The 22087-nt window shown below is 49.2% G+C and overlaps 1 protein-coding gene across 1 annotated transcript in view; it reads right to left on the minus strand.

Moving 5' to 3' along the window:
• camta1a (calmodulin binding transcription activator 1a) overlaps positions 1-16189 on the minus strand; it is a 43531-nt gene extending 27342 nt beyond the window's left edge. Inside the window, exons 1-6 of the mRNA XM_041231336.1 lie at positions 16139-16189; positions 13736-13889; positions 9043-9183; positions 5812-8204; positions 5146-5272; positions 4540-4674 (exon numbers count right to left, since the gene is read on the minus strand). Coding sequence (XP_041087270.1) covers positions 4540-4674; positions 5146-5272; positions 5812-8204; positions 9043-9183; positions 13736-13889; positions 16139-16189 — 3001 coding nt within the window. The remainder of the gene's footprint in view (positions 1-4539; positions 4675-5145; positions 5273-5811; positions 8205-9042; positions 9184-13735; positions 13890-16138) is intronic.
• Positions 16190-22087: the final 5898 nt, after the last annotated feature.

The following is a 22087-nucleotide window of genomic DNA, read 5'->3' on the forward strand; positions in this document are numbered from 1 at the left end:
CGCTGAAACCTGGGAGTTTATCTATGGATATCGCACTAGTGCTAATAACGCCCTGCTCTCGACTCCGCCGCTGCTCGACCCAATGCTTGTGCTGCTGTTGGCGCCGCTTTGTTTCGTCCTCCTGCCCGTGGCTCCGTACCTGCAATGCTGCAGAGGAGAGCAATCCTCCGTCTCCCCCCTCTCTCTCTCTGCATTATGACAAATCAAGCAGGCAGCTGTGCCATTAGCACATACCCGGGACAGGCTCTGAACACAGCCAGGCAGAAACACACTGGAATAGGCACAAAGAGAGCTTGCTAATCGAACTGCAGGCATGGATACAGCTGACTGGGGGTATAAACATACAGAGATGTATATTCTCTCTAAAGTAAACCATGGCTGTACTGAACTGTGCTGTGGTGGATTTTCATTCATAGCAGACTTCATTCGTTCAAACTGTTTTCAAATTCTGAATGCACTGTAATTATTTTTCCTCACACTCCCTTCATATAATAAAACACACAATGTGCTTTCTGAGGCTTCAGATTTTGTTGTTGTTGTTTGTTTGTTTCAATTTGCAGGAGACGCACGCAGGGGGGGAATGTAACACTTACTTGAAGCACACTAATGAAAATATCTGCGCTGACAGACCCTGGCTGGAGCTTTCTGCTCGTTCTCCACAGCAGGGATCTGAACAGAAAATTAGAAACGTCATTACCTTGTCATCAGAGCATGAACTCACTATGGACACCGAACTGATTCAGTGTAACACGTAGTAAAGCACACAAGGTGTTGAAACTCTAGGTGTTGAAACTTCCCTTTCCAGACTGCTGACAGGTTCATCAGTAACTTGTTCAGTCTTGGGGAGACAGGACCCCCTCAAAGTGTTGCCTGTCATCACTGAAACAGACTTTGAACACGGAGAAGTCGTTTTCTTTTATCACAGAATTCATGTCGCTCTCTTTTCTATACCCCAGAATCAGGTCTCTCTTTGTACCGGGGCTCACACTGGTGAGATGTACCTGTGCTGGCCCTGCAGGCACAACACTAATAAATGCAATCTAAACTAACACCATTAATCAGTCCTGCAAGTTAGCAGCTCATGCATTCAGACACAGGGCTATTGCACATCCAGTCGATAATGCTGTCACCTGCACAACAAAACTGGCTTGAAAATCTTCCTCTCTGATCCTTACGTCTTGCATGATTTACACTTCAGGGGCGCGGTCTGCAAGAGAGGACTGGAAACGACGTCGTGCTTCTCCCTCAGTACGAGCCTTGGAGCAAGGGAAAGGATTTCGAGAAATGAAAAAAAAGGGAGGAGGAGGAGGAGGAGGAGGAAGGGGCAGTTCAAACGATCGCAGCGCATCAGGATCAAAGCCCAGCAATTTGAATTACCACGACCACAAAAGGTAATTCACTACTGTAGCAAGTGGCTTCTTTCAAAGAGCCTGTCTGTCTGTCTGTCTGTCTGTCTGTCTGGGGCACTGGCTGCCTACCCTGGTAACCCATAGCACCAGACCACTGTCACTGTCCCCAGCCCCCTTGCTTTTAGCATGCTTGCAGCTGTCATTCTGTAAACTACACAGAACAATAATTGAACTGCACCACATTGCAATTAAGTTGTTTCCTCCTAGCTGTATAGTGGTACAGCTGCTATGCCTTTTTATCTCTGGTGTTTTGTTTTTAATACTTTGCACATGCTTCTCAACAGGACCCCTTGAATCATGGTGCTTTTGTAAAGCATTGCCGATAACATTTTACCAGAAACATCCATGTACAACTGATATTTCCAACACTGGCTTTTTACATTTCAGCCGCACTTTTGTGTGTGCCTTGTGACTGCTCGGCAGTCCGCTGTGGCATTTCGCACGTACGGGTCAAGAAGCCAGCTCCCCTGTCACCATCAATCCCAGCTCAGCGCTGTCACCCCCTGTCTGAGCCAGTCGAAGCCATGCTGCTCTGTGAGCGACCCTGCTCTGCCCTGTGCTCCTCTCAGGGGATGATGAGCAATGAACTCAGTATTGGTGTGTGGACAAACCAGCCAGCCTGTGTTTGTGCACATCCACCCTGACAGTAAACAAAGACTGTACTGCCCCTTGTGAAAGCGTGCCATGGTAAAAGCACAGCACGGAGTTAAAGCCAGGGATGAACCTCGATGAGCCAGACTTGTTCTGTGAATGTTACTTCCCTTTTCAGCCTCTCTGGCTGCCCACACTCTCTCACTCTCTCAGGCTCAGCTGAAGAGGTGCTGCTGTACTAAGCCGACCCAGTCAATCCCCACAAACACTCAACAGGATTCGTGATCGGCTCAGCCCATTACCACACAGCAAGGGCATGACCTGAACTATCTATTCACTTCAATCACTCACTGCATCCCAGTGCAGCACCACACACACACACACACACACACACACATACACGCACACACTCATGTAAACTACATATTCAGCCAGCACTTCAGATACTCAATACTACATTCAAATGAGAAGCCTCTACAAAGTCAAGCAGACTTTCTTAAATGTTTTATGATCTGAAAGTCCTCTTCACAGTAGGCCTTTTCTCTTACAGTACAAACCAGCACATCGCTGAACAAATTTCTCAAACATTTCTACATTTATTTATTTTATCATATAAACATATATACATACTGTTATGCATTTACAAACCCCAGAACTGGTTTACAAACCTGTACAGTAAAAGGTTGTCAGTGGGATAATCTAGAGAATCATCTTCCCTTCATAGCAAAGTTCAATCTGAATGCCAAGACAGAATACAGTACCGGTGTTATACAGTGACTGCCTGCCCTATGCTATGACTTCTCTATATGGTGCTGTGTAACATATACTGTGTACTGTGGACTGTATGTGCTGCTACAAGCTGACATAATTATTCCCTCTTCCTCCCACCAGGGCTCTCTGCATTGCAGCTGTCCCTTTCCTGGCTTTAAGCAATGCCCTAGTTTATCCTGTCGATGTAGACTGCCGCAATCCAACCAACCCCACACACACACCACACAACACACACCCCACACACACACACACCTGACCACACAAACACACACACCACACACACACACACACCACACCACCACACACACACACACACACACTCACAACCAAACACAACACACACACACACACACACACACCCACACACCACACCCACCCACCACACCCCACACCACCCCAACCCCCACACACACACACACCCACACACACACACCCACACACCCATCCCACCCCCACCACTGACACCACACCACACCCACACACACACACACACACAGACTCACTGACACACACACACACACACTCACACACTGCTCACACACTCTTCTCACACACACACACACACACACACAGCACCCCATCCCACCCTTCCATCACTCTGCCACTCCCCCTCTCTCTTTTCTACATCTCACACTGTCTGCTCCCTTCTCTTCTCTTTTCCTTTGTCCAGCACTCGCTGAACTCTCAAACAATTCTACATTTATTTATTTTATCATATAAACATATCTACATCTCTTCTCTCTCTCTCTCTCTCTCTCTCTCTCTCTCTCTCTCTCTCCAGCCCTGGTTCCATATCTCTCCCTGTCTCTCTCTTTCGCCTGGCTGGCATGCTCACAGACCAGCAGCCCTGTGTTAGTGTGCTGTGGTAAACGAGGGTACAAGCTTGGCATGGTATTAGACACACAAGCCTGGTAAACATGTGGTCTGTTAAACCCAGGGTTCACCAGGGTAAAGCACAGGAAATGCATTGATGTGTCTACAAGGGAATAGCTATAAAAACTGCACGGGGATGTGAAGGGATGATTGTGATTCAGTTAAGACTGGATCAGCAGGTAATGAACAGGCATTACCGTGCTGTTTTTAAACTGCTTTGCGAGATACATTCAATGTGGCTGGACCTACCACCTGCCCGCCGCAGTGTATTTACACTGAATAAAATCTGATTGTGGAAATCCACAATGTGAGCTGAACTGTTGGGTTTTTTCAAATGCAATATTAGTGTAATCCATCTCATGAAAAAACTAAATATATACACACAACAGTTTGGCACAATGGTCAGCTTGTTGTGAAAAAAACACCCACCAAATACAATCCTAAAATGAATAAGAAACGACTTAAGACTACTTGCAAGTTCCTAAGGTAAAAGTCTTAGTTGTTTCTATCTGGTTTGGTAACTTTATTGGGTGCGTTTATCTTTTTCTGGAAATAAATAAATGCTAATGACCCTTTCGAGTAAATAGCTTTGATAACGTAGCCCTAAATTCACAAACACCAGAAAAAAAAAAAAAGAAACCACAACCAACACCCAGAAGGACCAATCCCAGCGTGGCCAATCACAGTCCAGGTTTAACAGGTAAACACCACTGTAGATGGAAGTTCAGTTCATAAGCAGTTTAGAATAGGGTCAGAACAGAGACCAGGATTGGAAGGACTGCCAGTCCCCCCCACTCCATCATCCCCAAAATAGCACCCACACTTTACCCCCATGACACAGCCTTCTCCCCAGTCTTACCCCACTCCCCACCCTCACCACCCCCTAGTCACTTACCGTCCAGGGAGAGCCAGTCGTGCTGCGAGGAGGGCAGAGTGGGCAGGGCGCGGGCCTTGTACTCAAACACCACCGAGTTGGAGATGATCTGGTTACTGATGGCAACCTGCAGAGTGACCAGGCCAGTGTCATGGGCTGTGAAGAGAGGGACAGGAGAGGGGGTTAGAGAGGGAGAGAGAGCTGTGGGAGAGGAGAGGGGGTTAGAGAGGGAAAGAGAGCTGTGGGAGAGGAGAGGGGGTTAGAGAGGGAGAGAGAGCTGTGGGAGAGGAGAGGGGGTAGAGAGGGAGAGAGAGCTGTGGGAGAGGAGAGGGGGTTAGAGAGGGAGAGAGAGCTGTGGGAGAGGAGAGGGGGAGAGAGAGCTGTGTGACAGGTGTTTTCACAAGTGGTTAAAGCCCTGTGGTATGCAGCACAAGTTAATGTGTCCAGTGGACATATTAACTGATTATAAATGAGGTTTCAATAATAAAAAAGAGAGAAGGCGATGAATACATAGTTAATATCGATATCCATATCTTTAGAATTTTTTTTATCAGGCAGTCTTCTGTGCGCAAGGCAAAAGCAAAATAAGTTGTCCTGAAATGCTGTGAGAATGTGTGAATCCCTTACCTGGGCAGTAGCAGCGCAGAACTCCGGGCTGTATGAGGGAGGCTGGGACTGAGATCTGGTCAAACAGGCAGCTGTAGTTACTGTTAGCCTCCTGCCAGGGGCCAGTGATCAGCACCTTGACTCCTCCCTGCAAGCATAAGCACAAGCAGCTTTAGACCTGGATGTTTAATAAGGCCAGCCGTGCCCTATACCGTTATCACTACATACTGCACTGTATGGCTTCATACACAGCAATAAATGCTGAACCAAAAGGCATACCTCTGCTGCCACCTAGAGTATCACAGCATGAACTGCTCAGCAGCTTTTGAGGTGGGTTTGGACTGCTGTGTTTTAAGGCGCAACAGTGACACACTGTGGAATTGTACATAACTGCAGGACACCGGTAGAATTCAGTTCTACTTCTACTACTCTGGTCATTGCATTGTCTCTGCTGCCATCTAGTGGAGCAAAGTTTCCAAGCAAGAATACAATCTGAAGACAAAATAGATTGTTTGCTTGTTCAGCTGCAACAGAGTCATGAAGAAGAACATGCACAGAAACACAAACACTTGAGTGCAGACAGTACAGACAGAGCAAGGACAGCACAGACAGAGACAGAAAGAAATATACAGAGAGAAACACTGAGAACAGAAAGACAGACTGGCAGACAGCGAGACTGCAGCTCACCTCTGGGTAGGACCACTCGGGAGAGTAGTCTGTCACTATGAAGAGCCTCCCTGTGGCCTGCAGCATCCCCAGGGCCCCCTGCGCCACCACTGCCGCCGACACCACTTCAGACACGTGCATGTAGGCCAGCGAGCCCGCCTCTCCTCCTGCCCCTCCCCCTGGACCTCCTCCAGCTCCCCCTCCGTCCCCAGGACTGCAGCAGGGGGGCAGGCACAGCTCGGCCTGGACGTAGGCGCCGCGGCCCTCCTCCCCCTGGGGGCCTCCGTGGGGCTGGCCGTCGGGCCCTGCCTGCACCAGCTGGTGGGTGTAGAGGGCTGCTCCGGGGCCCACTACGGGCCCCCCTCCTCCTCCTCCTCCACCGCCGCCCTCCACTGAGATGAAGTCGTTGATCAGGTCAGAGAACTGGTTCCCGAAGGAGATGTCAAAGTGGTCCAGGCTGATCTCCATCCCTCCCTGGTGGTGACCCCCCACCGTGCCGTACAGCCCCTGGACCAGCTGACCGGCCGCCCCGCCCTGGAGGATGGGTTGCAGCTGAGGGTGTGAGCCCGTGCCGTTGCTGTTGCTAGTGGCCACTCCGTTGCTCAGAACCCCCGTGCCATTTTCAGAGCCCTGCTGCTGCTGCTGCTGCTGAAGATAGTGCTCAGGACCCCCTCCCCCACCTCCACAGGCTTGCAAGTGATCCACAGGCTTGAGCAGACCCTCCGTCCCTCCTCCTCCTCCTCCTCCATTCTCAGCCTGGCTACCCGCCTGCCCTTGCTCCAAGCCCACAACTTCCTGGTGCTCCGGGCCCAGGCCCTGGAAGCCTCCCTGGTACTGCAGGAGCTGGAGGGGGGAAGGCTGGCCCGGGGAGTGGTCTTGAGGGGCAGGGCCACCGTTGCAGTTGGGGGGTGTGTGCTGGGGCTGCTGGTGGGGGTGGGAGAGCGTGTGGTGGTGGTGGGAGTGGGAGTGGGGGAGCTGGTGGTGGTGCTGGGGGAGATGGTGGTGCCCTCCGTTGTTGCTGCTGCCCCCCACGCCGTTGAGGGATTCCGTCTTGACCACACGCAAGCCCAGGAAGATGCCGTTACCGCCGGATTCGGAAAGACCGGTGGAGCCGTGAGAGTTTTGCTGCTGCTGCTGATCCAGGTGCAGGTGAGACTTCTGGTTGCTTTGCTGTTGCTGTTGCTGCTGCTGTTGGGAAGGCTGCTGTGGCGCCTCCTGCAGGAAGAAGCTGGGGGAGCGGCTCTGGTGTGCCAGGTGAGGGCTGTGAACCGCCTGGGCGTAGCCCCCCGCTGCACCCATCCCGGAGGAGGAGTAATCCTGCTTCGAGTCGATCGCGCTGAAGTCCATCTGCTCCAGCGTGGTACTGGGGCTCAGGCCGCCCCCCGAGGGAAGCAGGGAGCTCCCAGGGGCAAGCGTGGACGAGCCCTGGCCTGGGGACCCCCTCACGCCACCCCCGCCCCCCACTGCGCACCCCACCTGGTACCCGCCCTCTTTAGCCAGCTGCTGTTCGAAGGACGTGTCTTCGGTCTTGATCTCCATCTTCACCATCGTCCCCGAGAAGCCGTAGGAGGGGCTGGAGTCTGAGGGGGGCAGGGAGGAGCGGCGCAGGATGCCGTTGCAGCTCCCCGTCCCGCCGCCCCCATTGCTGTTGCTGCTGCCTTCCCCCTTCAGTCCGCTGCCCCCGTAGGTCTGCCCTTGCTTGGGGTTGTTCAGGAAGCAGTCGGGGTCGAAGTTCATGGCGGTCTCTGGAATCTTGGGGACGCCTGAGTCCAGGCTGCTGGACAGCACCAACTCTTCGGAGAGCATAGCCAGGCCCACGTCAGCAGCGCCCCCCGCTGTCGGGAAGGCGAACTTGTGGCTGTCGGAGGAGACGCCGAGCACCAGGCCCTGCACGGCCGCGTCGGAGGAGATGAGGTGCTGGTTGGGGCCCCCCGTGGGGGACATGCTGTAGACAGGGTCCCCCGTCACTTCGGACATGAAGACAGCCGCACCCTGGGACAGGCCCCCCATCACCGAGGCCACGTGGCTCATGGCAGTGACCACGGGGCTGTCGGCCATGTCGGGGTCGCTGTTGAGCCCGCTGCTGATGGACACGGGGGAGTTCTGGGTGGTGTCGGGCACCTCCACCTGGTTGGTTGAGGAGACCTCAGTGCTGTTCTGGTGCAGCAGCACCGGCTTGGGCACCTTGCCGTTGCGCTTCTCCCGCGCCCCGCCTCCCTTGGCCCCCCCACCTCCGCCGGCCGCCGGCGCCCCCCCGTGGCTATGCTCGTTCTTGCCCTCGGAGACGTCGTTGTTCTGGACCTCCGAGTGGGAGCTGCTGTACCCCCCTGCACCCCCTCCACGGGGCTCCACTTTCGGGGAGATGATGCGGTGTTTGGCACTGTTGCACTTGTGATGCACGGTGCTCCCCGCACCTGAGGAGAGGGGGGGGGTGGGGGGGGGGTGGGGTGTGGGGGTGGAGCTCCCCACCGAAAGAGCCAGTTTTGGTCAGTGTCCTTTATAATACAGCTTACAGGGTACACACACCCCCCTGCCCACATCCTTCCCTACTTTCTCCAGGTAAAAACCCAACCTTTTACCTTCCAGAGTTTCTTAAACAGAATAAAGTCCTGTTCCTTAGTTATGATTTTTTCAGTCTGAAAGAAGTTGGTTTTAAACTGGTCATTCTGGTTCAAGAAAACAAATACTATATTGCAATGCGAATTTAATTCCCTGTGAAATTGTAAAACTGTGGCGAAAGCTTCATTTAGAAAATGTAGGGCCGGTGTGTGTTTTGAATATTCTCTACAAGTAGGCAGCTGTGTGTATTGCTAAGTAGCAAGTGAGTGCAGTGCAATGGCGTCACCTTGTGGTACAGGGTGGAAACACACCCCTGACAACACTTCCTGGCACTTAAACATACTGCAGCCCAGAGCCTGACTGCTGCTCCACACATACCATAGTCATATATAAACGAGGCAGCTTAACTGTGAGGGTGCAACGCCAGCTCTGTCAAGCTGAAAAGATGATTTTAATTCCAGAAGACTTTTTGCCTTTTACTTTTTCTCGCCCCTCTCCTCTTCCTTTCCCAGCTCAGAACAAGAGACTGATCAGTCTCTGCCATTACACTACGCCTTTCCCTTTCCCCAGGTCCTTTGCTGTCCCAGTCTCCTCTCCCCTTTTTACTTTTCCCTTTCCCGCTCTCTCCCTTCTCTCTCTTTCTCTCTCCCGCTCCCTCTGCCCCTCTGTCTCTCCCCTGTCCTCTCTCCTTACCCAGGGTCCCAGTGCAGAGGCAGTTGTGAGTCCGTGGCTGGGGCTTGGTCTGGTGGCTGTCCAGGATCTGCTGCACCAGCTGCTCCACAGAGAAGCCAGTGCTGCTGTTCCCATTGCTGCAAGTCCACTTGATCCCATGAACTGGCGGGACAGAGGAGACACAGTCAGCACGTCACTCACACACCCCTCCACCTCTCCCTCTCACAGCCTTGCTCCCTCCCTTCCCCTCCTTCCCTTTTCATGTCCCGATTCACCCTCCCTCCCTCTCCACTTCCTACCTCCTTCACTAGCTCTCTCCCTCCATCCTCATTCCCTCACTCCCTCCTTCATTCACATCCTCCCTCCTCCCTCCCCAGTTGGAAAACTAGAAGTATTGTCAACAGGAATATTATTATTATTATTATTATTATTATTATTATTATTATTATTATATGGACGGAAAGGAAGTTTCAAATGCTTAACTGTAGTTGTTATAAAAGGTTTTTGCAATGTTGTGAAGAAGAGGAGAAAGAGGAGGAAGGCAGCTCTGTTAAAACGTGTGTTTTCCTAAACTTCAGTTCTTTTGTCTTGGGTTATTGAACTCAAATCCAGCAACACCCTTTCCACTGAGACCCTGAACCTAAATGTGAACTCAGCGCTCGAGCAATGCGCCAGTCTCCGTGCCAAGGCGATAGAAGACTGTATTGAGCGCAAATCAGAAATGTAACCGCAGTGAGAGTGTGGAAGATTCATGAAATCAACACAGTGTTTCTCTTCAGTGAAAAGAGAAGTGTGATTTTCCCTTCGAGAGCCTAACGAAGCACAGATCAAGCGCTGAATAATAATGGGAGTCACAAAAGCAGATGGTTTCAACATCTGGGGGTCACTCTGAGACACTGCTGCCCGCCTGTGGGGTCTCCAGGGAGACCCCTGCTGCTCAGAGAGTGCTGTCACACCCTGCTGTCTGCGTGCTTGTCATGCTTTGAAGATCCTCGTTGCACTGGAACGCATGCGAGACCCAGAGGCACTCAACGGTGACAGAAAAAAACAACAAACGGGAGAAGGAAGGTGAAAAAAGAAAGAGAGAAATGCACACTGGAGCTTCATTCAAATTCTCATCCATCTCTGGAACACCCTTTTACAGGGATAACAAAAATAAATCTAATTAAACTAAACTGTATAAAGATAGGGGTAAAAGCTGAGACCAGCTTTTGGAATATCAAACAATATCAAGGTGGTTTTTATCTTGTTACGCTTGGCTTGTTCTGTGAGCTGGAAGAGAGGGAGGGAGAGAAGGGAGGGAGGCAGAGAGAAATGGATTTTTCAGTGAGAAGAATTGAGCAAGAGCGAGTGGAATTCATCAGAAACATTCTTCTCTCACTCTCCCTCTCTCTCTCTCTCTCTCTCTCTCTCTCTCTCTCTCTCTCTCTCTCTCTCTCTCTCTCTCTCTCTCTCTCTCTCTCTCTCTCTCTCTCCTCTCCCTCTCTCTCTCTTTCATATCACCCAGCCTGCAGAATCCGTGGGAAGCAAACTTAAAGGCTATGTTTAACTAGAGACACTTTTACACATTCCTTGGGCTTTGTTTCCTTTGCTGCCCGCGGACAGAAGCTAATAGACCAGGGAGGCAGTGTGTGGGAGAGGCAGACAGATCGAAGAGTGGCAGAGAGGGGGACTGAGAGCACCAGGGAAGAAGAAGGAGGACACTGGGTTACTCTGGCAGCACGCCAGTCCTAGTTAACCTCCATCGGTTCTGCAAATGATGAGTGAAAAACATGCCAGCCTCGCGGCACAATAGCGACAGACCCTTGGGACGCAGTTCAAAGGCTCAAAAAACAAACACTCTGATGAACGCTGCAAGGGCTTCCTGACCCCTCTCGTCATATGGAAGCCCTAAATTGAACTCGGTTACCCCCCATCAGATTTTTATTTATTAATGCTTTATTCAGACCTCGCGGGGCGTGCTCTCTAATAGCTATTGTCCGTCCTAGGCTTTACCAGACCTTCTCTCTGCTTTCACAATGCTCCCTGACTGCTGTGCTACCAGTGCCCGCGCTGTTGCGGTGTACAATGGGCTTGGCCCGTGCGGGTAGTCAGACCGCGCGGGCGGCACAAGGGCGCCCCTGGTTTGGGGGGCCGGTCCAGACCCGCGCGGTGCTTACAATGCGCCCTGGGCTTTTACCAGACCGGCGGTGCGGGTAAACATGCGGCCCGATCTGACCAACGCTCTGGCGGGACAATGCCGTCCCTAGGCGGTGACCCAGCATCAGTCATCAGTCTGATCCCTTGTCTGTGTCTCGACTGCCCATCAAAAGCAACAAGATAAAAAAACACTCAATAAAGCTGTTCTGGCTCGCTGGCTGAGGACTGAGCAGCAGGGAGGCCAGGATGCAGTTCACTGTCGCTACAATCATCGTATGGTAGCTGCAATTAAATCACAGGCGAAAATGCAGTTGGACGTCATTACATTAGCAGCACGCTGTCTGTAATGGTAGTTTTAGTGGAGCACAGTCACTTCATCCCAGTTGTTCACGGGGGACAGTTAAAGCCTCCAGATACCATGAAAACTTCTAGCATGCGTGCATGTCGTTACAGCCTCTGCCTGTCTTTCCAGGGACCGACCAGCAGGTGGCACCAAAGCCCTTAGTTGGGTTTGTCTCCATCAGAGAGATAGAGAGAGAGAGGTCAAACCCAGCTGAAGGACCTGCTCTCAGTGTTGCTGTGATGATCTGTTTGGGAAGAGATTAGCATAGAAGAGAGCCCGAGGACTGCTTGTCTGCTTGCCTGCCTGCCTGCCTCAGAGTGCAGCACGCCATTCCTAGTTAACCTCCTCGATTCTGCAAATGAAATGCCGCTCTCGAGATGTGATGGCAGTGAGTGAAAAACATGCCAGCTCTCGACAGGCACAAGAGCGACAGACCTTGGGAGCAGTTCAAAGCTCAGAAAAACAAATCCACTCTGACGAAACGCTGCCAAGGGCTTCCTGACCCGCTCTCTTATGGAATGCCTAAATTTAGCAGTTTACCCCATGCATATTTTTATTTATTATGCTTTACCAGACCTCTCTGTGCTTTACAATGCTTCCCTATGCTTTACCAGACCTCTCTGTGCTTTACAATGCTTCCCTATGCTTTACCAGACCTCTCTGTGCTTTACAATGCTTCCCTATGCTTTACCAGACCTCTCTGTGCTTTACAATGCTTCCCCTATGCTTTCTCTGTGCTTTACAATGCTTCCCTGTGCTTTACCAGACCTCTCTGTGCTTTACAATGCTTCCCTATGCTTTACCAGACCTCTCTGTGCTTTACAATGCTTCCCTATGCTTTACCAGACCTCTCTGTGCTTTACAATGCTTCCCTATGCTTTACCAGACCTCTCTGTGCTTTACAATGCTTCCCTATGCTTTACCAAACCTCTCTGTGCTTTACAATGCTTCCCTGTGCTTTACCAGACCTCTCTGTGCTTTACAATGCTTCCCTATGCTTTACCAGACCTCTCTGTGCTTTACAATGCTTCCCTATGCTTTACCAAACCTCTCTGTGCTTTACAATGCTTCCCTATGCTTTACCAGACCTCTCTGTGCTTTACAATGCTTCCCTATGCTTTACCAGACCTCTCTGTGCTTTACAATGCTTCCCTATGCTTTACCAGACCTCTCTGTGCTTTACAATGCTTCTCTATGCTTTACCAGATCTCTCTGTGCGTTACAGTGCTTCCCATGTTGTTTCACAATCGGATAATTCTGTAATTCACGCTGACAGTGAATTGTACATCGGCTGTGCTTTACTGTGTAAAGAGCGTTTTAAAGTGATGGAGCATAGAGATGAAAGAATCACGCAACAGAAAATCTTAAGAAAGATGGTCAAGTGGACGGCACACGAGTGTTGGCTAATGTCTTCCCCAGTGTAACTGCTGTCGGAGTGCCATGTGCAGCCCAGCAGGTGTCAGCCTCCTTGTTTTATCATTGCAATGTTACAGTTTTTGTTTCTCTTGAACCTTTGAACCACTATGACAGTGTCTTGAGCCGCCATGACCAGTTGTAAACCAGCACAGCAAATAGCCTGTTTAAAAGATTTAAAAGTGCGACTGGATTAGAAACGTAGCAAGAGACAGCAGAGCTGCTAAACTAACCCCTGAGTTTCTTCATCTGAAGCTCGGTAGCATGTCGTTTCCTTTTTACCACAAAGACACAAGCTAGAGGTGATTCAGTGAGGACTGGACACCAAACCCCAGTCATCAAGAAAGCAGAGGATCTACTTGATTAACCAGGCTTGCCAATCCAAAACCCAACTGGAACATTCCTACACTACGTGGCCCTTGGGCTCCTGAAACGCCAGGCAGCGCCGCTCTTTCTTTGAGTGGCCAGAGGGATAGCAGCGTGGCTCGTTCTCAGGGGGATATGGGCCGGTCCCTTTTTCAGCAAGTGAATGTGCAGGTCATTTTGCAGTAGTCCCCCATGCTTTCCCAGCGTTGTTATACTAGGCACTTACCATAGTTTACCATGGGTTTCTTTTTATATATGCTTAATTCCATGACAGCCTTTATCAATGTCTTCAATTCAAGTAACTGAATTCAGTTTCTTTTAGTATTTCGGCGCTTCACAGTTAAGGATGATTTTAAAATGCTGTACCCGTGCCTGCCTGTGCTTTACAATGCTGTGCTTTATTCCAGTTGGCTGTGCTGTTGCTCTGAGACACTCTTCTAAGAGATAACTCACACATGGGTTTCAGCTGGCCGATCAGCTCCTCCTTGGTCCATTTGGCCCACTCCTTCTTGTCTGTGTTGATGGAGCACAGGATGGGGCCGCACGGCTTCCCGCAGTCCTCTATGGCAGGGACGTTCAGGTAATGCACCAGCACGATGTCAGGGTTCTGCAAAAACAGGACAGAGAAACACTGCCATGAACCTTCATTACTTCAGAGAGCACAGTCACCCTCCCGCACGCACGCACGCACACACACACACACACACACACACACAACACACACACACACTTGCGCACACACACACTGTGCACACGCACACACACGCACACACACACACATACACACGCGCACGCACGCGCGCGCACACGCACGCACAGGGCTGCACCCTTATCAAAGTTTACCACAGTGCTGTTGCACTTTTCCCAAGCTGTGCATTTACCATACTTTACCTTGGTTTGCCATGTCGTTTTTTTTAATATGCTTTACCATACCTCATTTAAAAGGCTTCTATGCTTTACCATGCTTTCACTGCGCTGTATTGGCTTTATTACACTTTACTGTGCTTTCGTGGGAAGCCTTTATAAGGGGCTTCTCAAAGCTTTAGTTAGGTCGAAACATTTGTCACTGAATTTAGCATTAGCGTCACTAAAGATGTTACGGGAACAAACCTGCTATAAACCTTGATGTTTTATTAACGGATCCTCAATGTAAAATGTTAGCACTTTATAAGGGAAAAGGCTAGTTACGTATTCCATACATATACAGGTATGTGTTGTATACATACAGTGGCGCACACACATGCACACGTAAAAGGCAACATGTTTCGATAAAGAAAAATGCAGCAGTAACATCTGTTTGACTCTTGTTTGCAGCTTCATCAGCACTAAGTGGTCTATAAATCAGACCTCATGTTGGCTCTGGGCTCCTGCCATCAATCTCTCAGCCCGCGCTTATGACAAATGAAGCAGCCAGGTCAGGCCGCTGCGAGAATGTTTGCATTATCCCCCAAGTCATAACATCAAGGAATAATCCATCAGACCTCACACTGAGCGCGTGCTCCGAGACTTAGCAAATCACAGCCTGTCATAACAGCACAGAGCATCTCACACCAACTCAAGCAGGTCTGGACATAAAATAACACACACACACACACACACAGAGTATCTCACACCAACTCAAGCAGGTCTGGACATAAAATAACACACACACACACACACACACACACACACACACACACACACACAGAGTATCTCACACCAACTCAAGCAGGTCTGCACATAACACACACACACACACACACACACACACAGCACACACACACAGAGTATCTCACACCAACTCAAGCAGGTCTGCACATAAAATCACACACACACACACACACACACACACAGAGCATCTCACACCACTCAAGCAGGTCTGCACATAAAATAACACACACACACACACACACACACACACACACACACAGACACACACACACACACAACACACACACTAGTTACTTATCTCATACCAACTCAAACACACACACACACACACACACACACACACACACACACACACACACACACAGCATCTCACACACAGACACACACACACACACACACACACACACACACACACACACACACACACACACACACACACAGAGCATCTCACACCAACTCAAGTAGGTCTGCACATAAAATCACACGCACACACACACACACACACACACACACACACACACACACACACACACACACACACACACACACACACACACACACACACACACACACACACCAACTCAAGTAGGACACACACACACACACACACACACACACACACAGACACACACACACACACACAGAGACACACACACACACACACACACACACACACACACACACACACACACACACACACATACATACAGAGACACACACACACAGAGACACACACAAACAGATATACACACACACAGGCAGAATGTCACATCGCTAATCAAAAGGTCATGTTTTTTATTATATATCAATATATACATATCCCCCAGGCTGATGCATAAGGAGGTTCATTTCGAGTAAAAAGAAGAAAAAAATAAAAAATAAATAAAAACATATTTTAGGCTTGAAAATGCCAATAGTCAGTTAGTTCTGCAATTACTTCTGCTGCATTTGGACGTGGCATTTGGCATATTCAGAAATGTGTGCACAGGGTGCTATACAGGATCTTTGTTTCCATGCTGGTCACCTTTCAGTCCAACACAATGTTCTTGACACTCAGACACTCAATACCAGGGGGGGTATTCAAGCAGGTTAGCACACACTTACTGTTGGCGCTTTGATTATTCATCTGTTATCTCGCAGACGACCTTTCCTTGGCAGTTTTTATTGTTTATATCGTTTTTCTCCGTTTATTTTTTCCATTTTTGCCAGCATCCCGCGGAGCTTGTGGTGCCCCGCGGAGAAGGGCGACAGGGCCATCGTGGCGAGACAGCCAGACACAACCTGACACAAGTTTGTCAGTCGCCTCTTGTGCAGAAAGTCTTTTTATATCAAACCCCACTGGCAGAAAGGACTGCCCAGTGGGGGATTACTGGAGCCTCTGTCTCTCCGCCAAACAAACAAAACAGAGCATAGAACAAAACTAGCATCGCCCGTCACCCCTCTCTCTTTCTTTCATCGCCCGTCACCCCTCTCTCTTTCTTTCATCGCCCGTCACACCTCTCTCTTTCTTTCATCGCCCGTCACCCCTCTCTCTTTCTTTCATCGCCCATCACACCTCTCTCTTTCTTTCATCGCCCGTCACTCTTTCCTCTCTCTCTCTTTCTTTCATCGCCCGTCACACCTCTCTCTTTCTTTCATCGCCCGTCACCCCTCTCTCTTTCTTTCATCGCCTTTCATCGCCCGTCACTCTCTTTCTTTCATCGCCCGTCACCCCTCTTTCTTTCTTTCATCGCCCGTCACCCCTCTCTCTTTCTTTCATCGCCCATCACCCCTCTCTCTTTCTTTCATCGCCCGTCACCCCTCTCTCTTTCTTTCATCGCCCGTCACCCCTCTCTCTTTCTTTCTCTCATCCCCTCTCTCCTCTGTTTCCATGCTGTCAACACGGGAAGATTTGATCTACAGACAAATATGCTTTTCATTCACAGCTCGCTAGATCATTGCTCACCATACTTTGTGTTTAACCATGCTGTGCTTTACAACACTGAACTGGGCTTTTACCACGGCTCATCCCCTGTACACATTTGTAAGGAGACTGTAAATAAAATAAATCATTCGATGAAGATCTGTACCCCGAAGGAGTGGTTTTGGAGAATGTTTGATTCGGGAGGACTGATGCCTTGCTCTGCCCCCAAAGCTGTTCTAAGAGACCCCTCGGCTTGAGGCCAAATGCGGGGCTGCCACTCTGGGCCGATGCCAGCCAACCAGCTGGGCTGCTTGCCTGAGCCAGCGAGAGCTTCTCCGCTCCCATTGGCCCGTGCTGCCGGTCTCCATGGAGATGAGGTCAGAGTCAAGGCAACTGGAAAACTAAATTATTTTTTCTTTTCAAGGGGAGTGTTAAGGGAATTTGATTTATTACGGTAAATTTACTTAAACTGAAGGGTAGTTATGCCAGGCTTGCTAGGGCTTTGACAGGGTCAGGTGTGTGTCTGAACTACTAAGTGTTGTAGCAGTACCTGCATGTGAGTCAGTGTGAGTGTGTGTGTGTGTGTCAGTGTGTCACAAATGTCCAAACTCAGACACTCAGTGGGTCAACACTTCAGATACTCACAGTCCACCCACTCACTTTGACCCACTTCCCACTCAGATACACTCAGTGTGTGTGTGTGTTTGTGTGTGTGTCAGTGTGTCTCTTAGAGTCGTGTTATTGTGTGACTGTGTCATGGTGTGACAGCTCCTCCAGTTCCACTCAGCACCACCTCACACACGGGGGGGACACAGTCACCACAGACACCCTGTCACCCTCAGATACTCTCAGTCAGACTTCACACCCAACAGCCAGTCCACAGACACACTGTGTCCAGATACTCTCGAGTGTCCCCACATCACACACACAACAAGTGTGGTCACACTCAGTCCCAGTCACACTGAGTGTGTGTGTGTGTGTGTGTCAGTGTGTCTGTGTGACAGTGTGAGTCTATGAGAGTCAGTGTGAGTGTGTGTGTGTGTGTGTCAGAGTGTGTACTGTGTCAGTGTGAGTGTGAGTGTGTGGTGTGTCAGTGTGAGTGTGTGAGTGTGTGTGTGTGTGTGTCAGTGTGTCTGTGTGACAGTGTGAGTCTATGAGAGTCAGTGTGAGTGTGTGTGTGTGTGTGTGTGTCAGTGTGTCTGTGTGACAGTGTGAGTCTATGTGAGTCAGTGTGAGTGTGTGTGTGTGAGTGTGTCAGTGTGTGTGTGTCAGTGTGTGACAACACTGTCACTCATCTCAGTCACACTCCCACACACAGTCACACACCACACACCTTACACACTCAACACGTGTATACTACTCAGTCACACTCACACACACAGTCACACACACCACAACACACACAGTCACGACAGACACACTGTCACACTCAGATACTCAGTGTGTGGGGTGTGGTGTGTGTGTGTGTCAGTGTGTCTGTGTGACAGTGTGAGTCTATGAGAGTCAGTGTGAGTGTGTGTGTGTGTGTGTCAGTGTGTCTGTGTGACAGTGTGAGTCTATGAGAGTCAGTGTGAGTGTGTGTGTGTGAGTGTGTGTGTGTCAGTGTGTCTGTGTGACAGTGTGAGTCTATGTGAGTCAGTGTGAGTGTGTGAGAGTCAGTCTGAGTCTGTGGGCACAGGCACACCACACACAGAGGGCAGTTCTACACACGGACCAATATTGCTGTGCTATGCCCTGGTAAAAGCACAGCAAAAGTGTAGCAAAGCACGGTGAAAGCATGGTGAAGCACCGGTGAGCATGGTAAAGTCCTGCAGATCACAGCACAGCATTGTCAACTATGGTGAAGCACACACAGTAACTGCGAACTGCCTCAGTATCAGCAAGGGAAAAGCGCGGCTTTTTTCTAAACAGAATTCAAACCTGCCCTGGAAACTAGGTCTAAATAGCTTCAAATGAAAAAGCTGAACCTTGAAATATTAGCAGAGGACATTACCAACAACATGTGTGAATAGGGAGCCCTTTATTACCGAGCAAAATCCAAAAGAAGCATTGTCGATGTCAGTTAGCGCCGGTATCTGTGTGTGTGGCATCCCTAGACAACACTAGACAACACTTGACAAGCCTTGTGCCACCAGGTGGGAATTACGAAGAGACACAAGATCAAGGCTGAGCGATCTGCGTGGACAGCATTTACCACTAGAACCACGCGTGATACCTCCTCCTCCTGCCCCTGCCCCTACCCCTGCCCCTGTCACCCCCTCCCGCCCCGAGCAAGCAGGTTAATGCTTTCTTTTTAAATGCAGTCTCAGCAGCCCTGACTGTTTCAGACAGCCGAGCTGCATATTGAATCAAAGGGATCACAGCTGAACCACTGCAGTTCAGCCAGGGAGTGCCATTCCCCATCCAGCCACCGGGGGTCCCCACAGCTCTTTGAATGGGAATGGCATTCCTCATAAACCTTTACCATAGTCAAAGCATAGCCAAAAAGTAATAAAGCACAGTGAAAGCACAGGTAACCATTGTAAAGAACAGTGAGGTATGATAAAGCATATTAAAAAAACAGGGCGACCCAGGGTAAACTATGGCAAATGCAGAGTATAACCACTGGAAAAGCTGCAAAAATACAGTGAAACAATACCGTGGTAAGGGACTACCTTAAAGCTGTACTGTCGCATATGATGTTTTATTTCTATTGTGTTTTCCTGTAAAAAGTGTTCAGTATAACAAGAACATAGTCCGTGCTTTCTCAGGCTCTCCACTAGCACCACGCTTCTAGCAGCATCTACACATAAACCTGATCGATTTGCACCCCAAAACCATTAACTTAATCCAACCAGTAAAGGTACTGTCAGATTTCAAAACTGCTATCCAGTCCCCCAGCAGGATGGCTGAAATGTTATTCTCTACAGTACAGAAGCTTCTGAAACTGTAGCTGTTCCTAGGGTATTAATCACAAACCAATACAATTTACTACACGTTTACCAAGCTGTGCTGAAGTGGCAGCTCTATATAGATTAATAACGGTTCATCGTTAATAATAATAATAATAATAATAATAATAATAATAATAATAATAATAATATTCAGAATTTGTTGCTATTGCTTGTTAGTGGACAGATAGCTGTGTCAGGTGCTGGGAGCAGCGCTAAAAAAAACAAACAATAAAACGAGACACAGGCTGTGACAAGTGAGCTCAGCGGTGAAGGGGTTAAGCACGGCCACCAGGCAGGCAGATGGTTCACCAGCGGGTGGCGCTGTGGTGTGTGGGAGGGAGCGGAGGGGACACGGACGTTCCCCCTGCCCTCAGGCTGGCTTCTGTCTCTCTCTCCTCAGCCATGCTGGGCTGCAGAGAGCCCTGTGATACTGTTCTGAGCTTGACAGGAGCTCAATAATCGCGCGGCCCGTGATTTTAACAGCACGGGGGGGGGCTTGTTTTAGCCCGGGGGTGAAGCACAGCCTGCTCTGGGTCCCTTCTGCATGTTATTACTCATTTGTTTCCTGCTAGTAATCAAGAAGTCACTGCTGATCCGCAGGAGCTGGCCATGAATACTGCATCACTTCTCTTCACTTGTTTATTCCGCGGCTATTCATCTGAGCCAGTTTATCTGGCAAGGATGGACAAGCTGCAGCCGCATTCTCTCTGAGATTAACGGTGCTGAGAGTAAGCTTTCAGAGTCATGTCTTTATAACAACAGCTTTGCTTGTATTTCTCATACATCTTCACTCCGAGTCACGTTTAAAAGGTACAGCCCCACAGGTCCTGTTATTATTAGAATGTTTTTAAGAATGAAATACAGTTCAAAATTCCTGAAACTGTTCAATAACTGTTGTTAATGAAACCATCGCTAGTCATTAGAGTTGGACCCCCCCCCCAAAAAACAAAAAAAAAAAATAAAAAAATAATAATAATCGAAGGCTGCTGTGGGCTTCTTGCATGTGCGGTTTCAGCATGAATACCACACTGTATCCAGTATAAAAGCCATGGGTTAGGCCTGTAAAATGCTGTGGCACAGTTTGTCCAGAAGGGGGCAGCAATCGCAGAGGCAACAGCAACAGTGCCAAGCTGATTCCCACAGTATCTGAAGTTTGACTAGCAAGAAACGGTAACTACGTCATCACTCATATCCATATATATATATATATATATATATATATATATATATATATATATATATATATATATATATATATATTCCCGTGAGTTCAGGAGTAACTCAGCCGCGATTCAGCACGTCTGAGGAGTCGTTTATCCCACTTTTAACATTTCAAGTTCATCTTCATTGCCCAAAAACGCCATTTTACCGCTTCTTAGCAACTGAACCGCGTTTGTATGAAAACATTAAACCGACGTCTAGATAAAACCAGAAAACGAATCAATTGAAAGCCGGAGGGATGACGTCACGGGGATGCTCTCCTGTACGCAACACGCACTGTCTCTGCTGTAGGAGATGCAATCGAGCAAAGCTATTGAAACGTGACGTCTCAGTGACGTTGAAGAGTCAGCAGCCTAGGATTGAAAGCCCACAGTTGCCCTTCCTGTAACTATTGATCTCTGGTGCTTAAATCTTATGATCATTAAAACAGACCCCCACAGTACATCTCTGCGCCAGAGTGTTTGTTTCTATAGCGCTATCCGCATTTCTGCCTGCTCCCCGTGTTTGAAGTTCTGCCTGAGTCCCTGCATTGTCATTTCTTTATTAGTCTTGTCTTTTCTTTACATGTTATTGTTAACGCAGTACTGCTTGTTGTTGTTGTGTTTATTGGCCCCAGATGGGCAAAGCCAGCTGTGCTGATCACCAGGCAGTCCAACCGCTTTTTATTGATTCCTTGTTGTTAGCCTTTTTTCATCTGAGCGTCCTAAACCCTCTGGCCAAGCCTGCCGAATTTCAAGCACCCGAAATAAAAACCACGAAAGAAAGAAAGAGAGAGAGAGAGAGAGAAATATGAAGGCACAGCTCTGATCTCTTTGAATCCCAGGCACTTCAAAGCTGGTACAGTGCAGTGGGAGGGGGGGTCGAGGTATCAAACCCTTCTCTCACAGCAAAGTTTGCACCAATACAAGTGTTACAACTGACTGGCACAGCGCCGCACCTGCCCGCTTCACAATCTAACGCAATCAGATTGCAATTCCCATTGACAGAGAGCTTTCCTTCTCAGAAGCTGGCATTCAATTTGAGTTACAGCGCTGCTATTCTTAGAGCACTCTGTCAGCTTTACAGCTCCAGACAACACAATGAACCACTGAGACTGAG

The sequence above is a fragment of the Polyodon spathula genome, chromosome 28 (assembly GCF_017654505.1).
Source record: "Polyodon spathula isolate WHYD16114869_AA chromosome 28, ASM1765450v1, whole genome shotgun sequence".
In the NCBI taxonomy this organism is placed as follows: Eukaryota; Metazoa; Chordata; class Actinopteri; order Acipenseriformes; family Polyodontidae; genus Polyodon; species Polyodon spathula.